The sequence below is a fragment of the Engraulis encrasicolus genome, chromosome 15, assembly GCF_034702125.1.
Source record: "Engraulis encrasicolus isolate BLACKSEA-1 chromosome 15, IST_EnEncr_1.0, whole genome shotgun sequence".
NCBI lineage: Eukaryota > Metazoa > Chordata > Actinopteri > Clupeiformes > Engraulidae > Engraulis > Engraulis encrasicolus.
In genome coordinates this window covers 10,365,118-10,376,461 of record NC_085871.1, presented here as the reverse complement: position 1 = coordinate 10,376,461, position 11,344 = coordinate 10,365,118, and the positions used below count along the sequence as shown (strand labels likewise).

At 41.1% G+C, this 11,344-nt stretch overlaps 1 long non-coding RNA gene and 1 gene segment (V, D, J or C); one reads left to right on the top strand and one right to left on the bottom strand.

The window, feature by feature from the left end:
• Positions 1-5,019: 5,019 nt before the first annotated feature.
• Positions 5,020-7,888, bottom strand: LOC134464817 (Ig lambda chain C region-like). The segment is given in 3 exon segments: positions 5,020-5,402; positions 7,273-7,357; positions 7,877-7,888. Coding segments are annotated over 3 exon segments (399 nt in total).
• Positions 7,889-9,771: 1,883 nt separating this feature from the next.
• On the top strand, positions 9,772-10,982 carry LOC134464433 (uncharacterized). Its single transcript, XR_010037898.1, has 3 exons — positions 9,772-9,791; positions 10,453-10,597; positions 10,767-10,982. It is a non-coding gene; the product is annotated as an uncharacterized LOC134464433 (long non-coding RNA).
• The last annotated feature ends 362 nt before the right edge of the window (positions 10,983-11,344 follow it).

Below are 11,344 nucleotides of genomic sequence, written 5' to 3'. Positions count from 1 at the left end.
TGTATAACCCATGGCAGGCCCAGGTCCTTCTTAAGATGAAAATAATATGAAAAGATTTCACCATTTCAAAAACAAAAGCAACGACAAGACTAAAAATCTGATTAAAATCCTTTATTTATATAGAACTGGTGAAAATGCAAGGAAACCTCAAAGCAACAAGCACTTCAGATTCTCAAATGATATGACAGAATAACTAATTAGAAATTATTTTTTAAAAATGTCAGAGTTGCACACACATAGAGGGAGGAAGAGTCCCTATGAGACACACTAAATCAGACTAATGGCATAATGACATTAAAGCAGAGCCTAGGAGCAGTCTGATTTCTTCAGGATCTTGGTGACAGTCTGGGAGCCCCGTGTTGCCTGGCAGGTCACTGGGACGTCCTGGGTCCACTCCTGGAGAGGGAGGGTCAGGGTGCTGCTCCAGCTGTACAGGCCGTCCTTCTGTGGGCCCCAGAGACTGGTCTCCCCGCTCCTGCTGCTCCCCGCTACAGACCAGCTCAGTTTCCAGTCGGATGGGAAGCCTCCATTAGCCAGGCACATGAGTGTGGCCGAACTCCCGCTGGTGTCCAGGGGGGGCAGCACTGTCAGTTTGGGAGTGGTGTCACCTGGGGAATAAAGGCAAGACCAAACTGAGATAAACAAGGTGACGAGATGAAACACAAGTTGTCACCTGGGAATCATGAAAAAAGGAGGAAATGAGAGAAATGAGATGAGACTAGTCATAGGAGTCATAGTGATCGTAGTGTAAGGGGGTAATTCTTCCTCCAATATAACAGATAACCGCAGTGCACAGACTTAATCCAGGAAAGCATATTTAGTAGGCTATATCTACGTGTATGTAGATTGCATGTATTTGAGAGAACACAGTGAAGTTTAGCTCAAAAGGTGAAACTAAGAACTTTTTTGATAAAGGCCCTACATGAAGTTTATTTATAATGACAAAAAACAGAAATAAAATTGCCCTCGTGTCTGTGGGAAATTAACTTTTTGGACATGTCATTATAAAGACATGTTTAAATATTTTTAATTCTTAATATTTAAGTCCATGGAGTGCATTGATAAAGAAAAGGTCCCCTTTCACCTTTTTCAATGCAACAAAAACTTGGATCAAAGAGCCCCCAATCAGATGTTTTTGCTTTAATATTTGTTTATTTATCCCAAGGGACTGAGCGCAATACTGACTTGTAACCAGAGTTTTTGTTAGTTCTGTTCTTGCTCTACAGAAATGCCAAGTTTTCTCTATCTGTATGAATGCTTAATACAACGTACCGCATTCTTAAATATTTACAAGAAGAAAGCAAGCAACAGTACATGAATTTGCCATGAACTACAGCCAATAAAAAAACATCTAATCATATCGCTATGGCTTTGTATTTCAAATTAATTCATGATGCATAAATGTCATACCACAATGTTGAAAAATGTCCTTCTACTCCAAGTTTTACTACATCCCATGTTAAGAGTATACTGTATCTCGATCCTCATAAAGTAATCATAGTGCTGTACTCACAAGTGTGATGTAATGTATCCATAATATAGATGTACGTATATCAATAATGAAAAGTCCCCGACCCACACACGGCAAGTTATATATAAAAGCTGTAGTGTTTCAGTCACATCTGAATGTGCACCACAGTGCAACAAACACTACAGCAATTGCCCCCCATACCAAAACCCATTGCAGTGTAGGCTACAGGAAATATCCTAACATTAAAAAAAAAAAAACACATAAAAGGGATTCCACTAACTCCAGCTAAGCACACAGGTCACTGCATATCTTTTAAAAATACATACAAATCTGAGAAACACAACAAACTTTAGTCCAGTTTTTGATCATTATAAAACAGACCCTTAAATGCATGTAGCCCATAAAAATAGCTTTTTCAAAGCAATTTCATTTCATAATTTTGTCACAGCATAAAGCACATACTATTACAACTTGAAGTTGAAACCAAACATTGAATGGTTGAAATACTTAAAAAGAGTTACTTACTTCCCAATTCAAGTCTGCTGCCACCTCCAAACGTGTACCACAGTGATACAGACTCATAGAGGCGCCGTACAAAAACCTCTTCATGCTACACTGGGCCTGACTGTGAGACTGTGCCGTTACAGGGAGGAGAACATAGCTTACCAACTCATTTCAAACCGGTTGCAGGCCTCATTGTTTTCCATTTCAATGAAAATGATTCTCTTTTATTTCTAATTCATTGCATGCCTCTTGACACACATATCTGTAGTTAAGGTGATACTTTGTTCAATGTTAGACAGCGTGGATGGAGCATTGTTTTCTGACACCTTGACAGGAGCAACTCGCTATGTCCTGTGATGATCATTGATCTCTGGTTCACCAGGCCCTGATGTGATTAACATGATCTATTGATCTCCTTAACTGGTTCTGAGGGTTGGTCCAGTTCAGTTGTGGACTTTATAACCTCTCAGGGGTGCATTTCTCAACAGCATTGTTGCTAACTAAATTAACTACTTACTTGGTTTCAATCAATGTATTTTACCATCGGTAAAACCACCTAAGTTGCTAAGTGGTTAGCTATGACGCTTTTGAGAAACGCGTCCAGTTCTGCTGTTAATGGTGTCAGTGATGGCCCAAATAAACCTAAACATCCATGCATATTAGTGTGTTGGCCTAGTCAGCATTTCCTGTAATGGCCACCAGGGTGTGGAGAACACACACTGTGGATGAGAATCTGTGGTGGGAAGGAATGGGTGGTATATAAGGTAGGTATATAATTTGCATTAGCAAACTGAGAAATGTGTGTTTGAGATCTATATATGTGAGGGAGACGAGGACTGGAGCACTCAACTCTAGACGACCTTATCTGAAGAAAATGACAAACAACATTAAATTCATCTGGACTCTCCTGCTCTGTATTACAGGTAATGTAATGAACAAAATAGACTATTTAAGCATTCAACTATACTGTATACATTGTACAAATCAGTGGTATTCTGTGTTTTTCATTTATTTCAGTATGCAGAGGCCAGTATACTGTGACTCAGACTCCAGCAGTGAAAGCTGCTCTTGTGGGACAAACCATCACACTCAACTGCAGGACCAGCAGCCCCAACTATAGTAATGGCTTTTCCTGGTACCTCCAGAAACCCGGTGAGGCTCCTAAACTGTTAATGTATGGCATAAGCTCACGCTATGGATCAACTCCCAGTCGCTTTGTTGGTGGAGGATCCAGTCATGGCAGTGACTTCACTCTGACCATCAGTAATGTCCATGCTGAAGATGCAGGAGTTTACTACTGTGAGAGTGGCCACTATCCCAACAGCAAGTATGTGTTCACACAGTGATAAAGCGCCGTACAAAAACCTCCCTCAGTCAGGCTCCACATGACTGCACTGCTGCTGCTGGAGCTCACTGCAGGTGGTGTGTGTGTGTGTGTGTGTGTGTGTGTGTGTGTGTGTGTGTGTGTGTGTGTGTGTGTGTGTGTGTGTGTGTGTGTGTGTGTGTGTGTGTGTGTGTGTGTGTGTTTGTGTGTGTGTGCGTGCGTGCGTGCGTGCGTGCGTGCGTGCGTGCGTGCGTGCGTGCGTGTTTGGATGAGGGTGGGGACCAAATGTAACATGATATCGCCAAATGTGAAATACTATACTAAGGAATGTGTCGACCAATTTAGAACCCAGTAGAATTCAGATGAAATTTAGAGGAAATCAGATGGCAAGTTGAGCTCCTTTTGTATGTGCTCACATGTATTCACAACTGGCTTACAGGCCACAGAGTGAAAGCAGTATGACATACAGCTTCAGAAGAGAGAGCGAGCAAGAGAGAGGGCAGGTGGAGTAGAGGCAAGAATAAGGTCAGGCCTAGCTTACCACAAACACTTCCAAGGTGCTCATGTGTGAACAGTTGACACTAACAGGCTCTGGGGTAGATAGACACCCAGCATAACACATGGTGTCTGGTCCAGTCTGGTCCATCCTGCATGACACATATTAGTGCCTGGTACAGTCTGGTCCATCCTGCATGACACATGGTGTCTGATACAGTCTCATCTTGACCAAACATCTTCAGGAATAACATGCCACCGCTTGTGTGGGCCCCTGCACTTGTACAACCATGCAGGTGCCAGGGAAGAGGGCATAATCAGCAACATACAATATGTGGAGAAATACACAAGTAGCACATTTGTATGGGAAATATATAATATTTTGAATATTGGGAAAATATTAGATTAGATTAGATTAGATTAGATTATCCTTTATTGTCTCTTCAGGAGAGAAATTCAGAATGTGAATGGTCTTCCCCAAACCACATTAAACATTGGGAAGGGAAGAGTGTGTGTGTGTGTGTGTGTGTGTGTGTGTGTGTGTGTGTGTGTGTGTGTGTGTGTGTGTGTGTGTGCGTGCGTGCGTGCGTGCGTGCGTGCGTGCGTGCGTGTGTGTGTGTGTGTGTGTGTGTGTTAAACTGTGGGAAAATGAAACAGTGTGACTGAGCACATTTGTCTCAGGGCAGTTTGTGGGTGTAGGTGTAACCCAGTGCACAGTGCACTCTGTGGGGGAAACTAGTATTTGCATTGCCAGGCTTGAGTGGGTCTGCTAGTCCCAGAATAGAGCAGCACTACAGCCAGATGCTCAAGAGTTTCCACGAGATTTCAAAAAGGCGGCATTAGAATTATGACTTTTTAGAGAATGTGAGATAACTTGTGTCTCGGGTGGAATCATGTAGAAGTAGAACTTAATGTTATGAAGCAAGCATGCAGAAGTATCACAATGACACATCTTACATTGTCTAAATGCGTTGTCTTAATGTCATATGAATTTTAAAAAAAACCCTGCTACTTCTTGGTACTTCTTTCGACCAAAGATGAAAGAAATGTGAACATATTTCACTATTTTAACAAAAACAATAAGAACAGTTCAGTGTAAAGTAAAGTTTTTTTTATTATGTAATACTCAAAACTTCAGAAAACCACAAAGCATGAAGCACTTCAGTTTCTCAAATGATATTAAAGAATAACAAAGAGTTGATATAAAAAGTCACTCAGAGCTGCATACACATAGAGAGAGGAAGAGAGGAAGAGTCCCTATCAGACACCCTCAAAATCAGAATAATGGCAGACATTAAAGCAGAGCCTAGGAGCAGTCTGATTTCTTCAGGATCTTGGTGACAGTCTGGGAGCCCCGTGTTGCCTGGCAGGTCACTGGGACGTCCTGGGTCCACTCCTGGAGAGGGAGGGTCAGGGTGCTGCTCCAGCTGTACAGGCCGTCCTTCTGTGGGCCCCAGAGACTGGTCTCCCCGCTCCTGCTGCTCCCCGCTACAGACCAGCTCAGACTCCAGTCGGACGGGAAGCCTCCGTTAGCCAGGCACATGAGCGTGGCCGAACTCCCGCTGGTGTCCAGGGGGGGCAGCACTGTCACTTTGGGAGTGGTGTCACCTGGGGAAGACAAGGGATGAAACGAGAAAAAACGAGTGTCAGATGAAACATCAAAACCAGTCAGAGGCAAAACAGTAATATATCAGATCACTCTAATAAAACACATCACTGTAGCGTTGTTCATTGGTTACTTTTTAATCTGGGAATAATATTTAGTAATATATACGTATGTAAAATATTTCAGAAGGCACAGAGTTTTAAGTTGCAGGTTTCAGGCTTTAGCCTTGAATTCTGATTTTAGATTTTTTTTCAAAACTCGGATTTTCTTCTAGATGCACGCTTTTTTCAGTGTGCGCGTTATATACCTAGAATAACTTTATAAAGACACAGCAGAATCTGCATGAATTAAGCGCAAACTACTGCTAACACAATAAAACAAGATACAAACATTTTGCCATGGGTTTGCACAGTTGTAAAACAACTTGAGATGTAAAAATGTTGCACCACGATGTGCAATGTTGGAATACTAACCCCCCATGTGAAGAGTACCCCACTATCCCTGTAAAGTGCTCATAGTCATGTACTCACAAGTGCAAAGTAATTTCACCAATAATAGGCCTACATAGACGTAAATTCATGAATAGACTCACATATTCCAAACAATACAAAATAATTACAGCCAAATGTGCACCACAATGGGTTGGGTTGGGTTGGGTTTATTTATGGATATAGAAAGACAAAAAGGTATCCAAGGGATAGCATGTAAAAGTGTAAACACTTATTTCCAACATGGTCCCTGATGGAAGAGGACAAGACATACAAAAACATGTAACAGATATCACATACACATATGCCATCACATTCCTACGTCACCTAGTTCTCCACTTTATTCCACAAAAATACTCTAACTCTTTGTTTAAAACACCTTTTTGTTTCTGCCATTTTAATATTTAGTGGAAGGCTATTCCATACCATAATCCCTGTATAAAAGAAAGAGCTGCGATTTTTGAAGCTGGTACCTTACAGGAGCGAACACTTGCTCTTGTTCCATGGGCATGTTGAGTATGCACCATTACAATCTGGGATCCCAAGTACTTAGGGGCTATCCCATTAATAATGTTAAACATATGATTCAGTTTTAGCTGTTCAACCCTTAATTTCACAGGCAGATAGTCCACTTTCTTAAAATCATTTGAAGTAACATGATACCTAGATGGTTTACCTAATATAAAACGGATCATGTTGTTCTGCATAACCTGCATTTTATTTTTTATTTTCACTGTCAGGCCACTGTACCATGCTGAACAGGCATAGTCAAAATGGCACTGCACAAGCGCTGACACAAGAAGTTTTTTAACTTTAAAATCTAATTGCCTTGTGTTACGGTACAAACATTTCAATTTAGAAGCAATTTTATACAATAGCTTCTCCGCAATTGAATGACCGTCTGATCCAGTGTTAAACCTAGATATGTGACTGTTGATTTTGTTTGTATTTTGTTACCGTTACATGTGACTTTTAACTCAGGTGCCTTTTTTATCATATGTTTGGTACCAAATAAAATGCATTCAGTTTTCCCCACATGCAATGACAGTCTATTGTCTATAAATACAATTTGCACCCATACTGAAATCCTTCACAGTGGGCTACAGTAATATACTCTCACATTTTAGGAACCCAAGAAAAGACTAACTAAGACTAACTTCAACTGTTACATCATGCAAGCCACTTAAAAGGACAAACACATCTGAAAAACACAACAAACCCAAGTCCAATTGTTGATCAATACAACAGACACGTAACTAGGCTACGTACAAAAAATACAATTCACAGACATAATTTTGTCACTGTAAAAAGCACACATGATTACAACTTGAAGTTGAAACCTGAAATTCAATCCTGGTTAAAATGATTAAAAGGGTTTACTTACTTCCCACTTCAAGTCTGCTGCCTCCTCCAAATGTGTACCACAGTGATACAGACTCATAGAGGCGCCGTACAAAAACCTCTTCACGCTACACTGGGCCTGAATGTGAGACTGCCGTTACAGGGAGGGGAACATACAGTAGGCTAGCTTACCAACTCATCTCAAGTTTTGAAATGTTCATGGATGATTTTAGGGTTGACATCATCATCATTTGCTATTGAAAGGAAATCATTGTTTTACTTCTAATGAACATCCCATGTCTCACAGACACTCAAATATCAAAATGTGAGGCCAGGTCTCTATAGTGTTCAGTTTTGACATTTCTTATTACATTTTGACTGGCTATGCTGCAATGAGAGTATTTAACACACTGGTCTACTTTATGTGAGTCCAATGTTAGTAGGCATACAGGTCTATGATTAGCCCTACTATGCTATCATATAAAAGCATGACATTTTTTCTGACTAAATTCAATAAGTAGGCCTACATGGACGATAACGCACACTGTAAACTGTCAGTGGATTTGGCAATGTATCCTTTGTCTTGAAACCTACTGACACATCAGGATGTTCAACAGTTTGGAGTTTCCTCCTAAACCATCCAGCACCAAACTCACCATGCCCTGTGATAAACATCTACTGATCACTGGTTCTAAGGGTTGGTCCAGTTCAGTTGTGGACTGGATAACCTCTCAGTTTTACGCTTAATGATGTCAGAGCTGGCCCAGACATCAAATCCTATGGATGTTAATGTGTTGGCCTAGTCATCATTTCCTCTCATGGCCACCAGGGGATGGAGAACACACACTGTGGATGAGAATATGTGGATGGGAATATGTGGTGGGTGGTGAAGGTATATAATTTGCATTAGCAAACTGAGAAATGTGTGATTGAGATCTTTATATGAGAGGGAGACGAGGACTGGAGCACTCAACTCTAGACGACATTATCTGAAGAAAATGACAAACAACATCATATTCATCTGGACTCTCCTGCTCTGTATTACAGGTAATGTAATGAGCAAAGTAGACTATTTAAGCATTCAACTATACTGTATACATTGTACAAATCAGTGGTGGTCTGTGTTTTTCATTTATTTCAGTATGCAGAGGCCAGTATACTGTGACTCAGACTCCAGCAGTGAAAGCTGCTCTTGTGGGACAAACCATCACAATCAACTGCAGGACCAGCAGCCCCATCTATAGTAACTGGTTTTCCTGGTACCTCCAGAAACCTGGAGAAGCTCCTAAACTGTTAATGTATGGCATAAGCTCACGCTATGGATCAGCTCCCAGTCGCTTTGTTGGTGGAGGATCCGATTATGGTAGTGACTTCACTCTGACCATCAGTGATGTCCAGGCTGAGGATGCAGGAGTTTACTACTGTCACAGTCGCCACAATCCCAACAGTAAATATGTGTTCACACAGTGATAAAGCGCCGTACAAAAACCTCCCTCAGTCAGGCTCCACATGACTGCACTGCTGCTGCTGGAGCTCAACGCAGGTGCTGTGGGGTAGTGTCTGTCTGTCTGTCTGTCTGTCTGTCTGTCTCTCTCTCTCTCTCTCTCTGTCTCTCTCTCTCTCTCTCTCTCTACTGTTGTATTTTAGCTTGTTGTCAACAGAAACTACAGCAGCTACTAAACTCCTCTCTGATGGCAGCAAACTTCAGTCTGGAACTCCATCCAGATTCAGTGGTAGTGACTTCACTCTGACCATCAGTAATGTCCAGGCTGAGGATTCAGGAGCTTACAGGTGTGAGGCACGAGTGTGTGTGTGTGTGTGTGTGTGTGTGTGTGTGTGTGTGTGTGTGTGTGTGTGTGTGTGTGTGTGTGTGTGTGTGTGTGTGTGTGTGTGTGTGTGTGTGTGTGTGTGTGTGTGTGTGTGTGTGATGTTAAGTGGTTCATATGTGTTTAAAAGCAACATATAGTCCTGCATATATATGACATGGTGCAGTAATAAGAATAAGAAGTTAGAATACCATAAATATTTGGACATCTGCACAATTTTCATCGTTTTGGTGCTGTACACCATCCCAATGTATTTGAACTGAAACAAACAAAATGTACAATAACTGCAGACTTTCAGCTTTAATATGAGGATGTTTGTGTCCAAGTTGGGTGAACTGTGAAGGACTTATGACTATTTCTATCAGTGCCTCCCAATTGTTAAGGGACCAAAAATAATTGGACAGTTCATGCATCAAAATTTCACATTTTGATATTTGGTTGCAAATACTTTTACTTGGTGGCTCTCACATGATGGTTTGGGTCATTGGTCCATCTGCACTGTGAAACATTGTCCAATGAGTTCTTCAGAATTCATCCTGTGGCTTTTGTCAGTAGTCATTATCATCAATAAATACAAGGGGAACATAGTATTGACAGATATGCATGCCTACACCATGACACTACCAACACATTGAGAGTAAATAGTACACCTCAGCAGGCACACCAGAGAAGGACCACTCCTGGATAAGGATTTGAGCCACTGCCACGACTCCCACCTCTACACTATATTACACACGTGAGTCATTATCACAAGCCTGGTTCTAGCAATCCATAGTAGGGGTGGGCGATATGGCAAAAAACATGAAATTACGATTGCGATTTTTTATCACAATCTTCCATCCAAAAAATAAAAACAACAAAAAACAACTTTCATATACTTGCAATTTGTAATTTGCAGTCAATAAAATGTTAACACACTGATGATACTCTCATAAAGTGTACAATTGGAATACAATAATGTAAAGAATAAAGTGAAGACAACAACACAAGTGAGAAAACGTCACTCTGATGCTGATAATAAACATCCTCACTGCAAGACGATCTATACGATTTCTCCACTTTGGCAGATTCGAGACGATCTTATATCGATATCACAATTCACGATTTAATATTGTCATATCGCCCACCCCTAATCCATAGCCTTGCGCTGTGTGGCTCTTATGAGGCGAAGATAAACAAAATGTAACCAAGTGATTTGTATGATGTCCCAAGCATAACAAACCTAACACATCAGCAAGTGAGACTGAAATTAGGCCTACACTTAGATGTTAGTTTTTTACATTATGCTTCCTGATTCTATACCTAAGACCTATTTCCCGAGTAAAGCGATCACCCTCATATGTTTGTGTATAGTAATAAAATATAACTGGTACTATATCCACGGCTGTGTGTTTCAGGCCAGCAGATGTGGGAGGTGGTGATCAACGTGACCCGTCAGCAGGTGGAGGACTTCCACGGCCCCGCGGACTACTGATTACTGTGTGTGGCCTAGAGCCACCTGAGGACCTCCAAGAGCTGGCAAGGACACCATCCGCGTCGCCCGTAAGTTTCATCTGTCTTTCACGGCTTTTGGTCCATAACATCATATTACAATTAGCTACAACAGGCAGAACTAAGCCTCTTATTCAGAGGCCACTGGGCCTTTGTTCTGACACCTGACTATCTGAACTGTCTAAAATAATTTGTCAACCCTTTCTCTTGCTCTTTTCAGAACATGGACAAACCAAATCTGACAGGGTGCCCATCATCAGCTGCTGTGACGGGCCTTCCATGGTGTTGCTGTGGTTATTGCAAGGACAAACAAAAACTGTTTTGTTTGGTTTATACAAACCAAAACAATATGTAAATAAACTACACAATTTGTACTGCTAAATCCTGAAATTGTAAGTAGTTATTAAGTAATGCCCGTGTGTGTTTGTATTAAGCACTATATAAAAATACATTACACATACGTAAAACCTGTTCTGGCCTTTTCTGTTCAGCATTATGAGAAGTCAAATGGTAAAAGCATGTTAATATACAGGTCTCAAGCACAAGAAACATTGGGATGATAATAGTAAGTGTTTATTTAAAAAAGAAACAAGTTAAACGTCAACACGACTCATGACGTACATGTATATGGGGGTTCTTCTTGTGTTGTTGGTCACCACATTGCTTCAGGGATTGAAAGCAGTACTACTATGTATTACTTAAGTCATATTGGTTGAGAGGTACGTTTAATGAAATGTAAATGACTTATTAAATGGAGGATAAAGGGCTGGAGCTGGAGCTTGCTGGCAGGTTCCATCT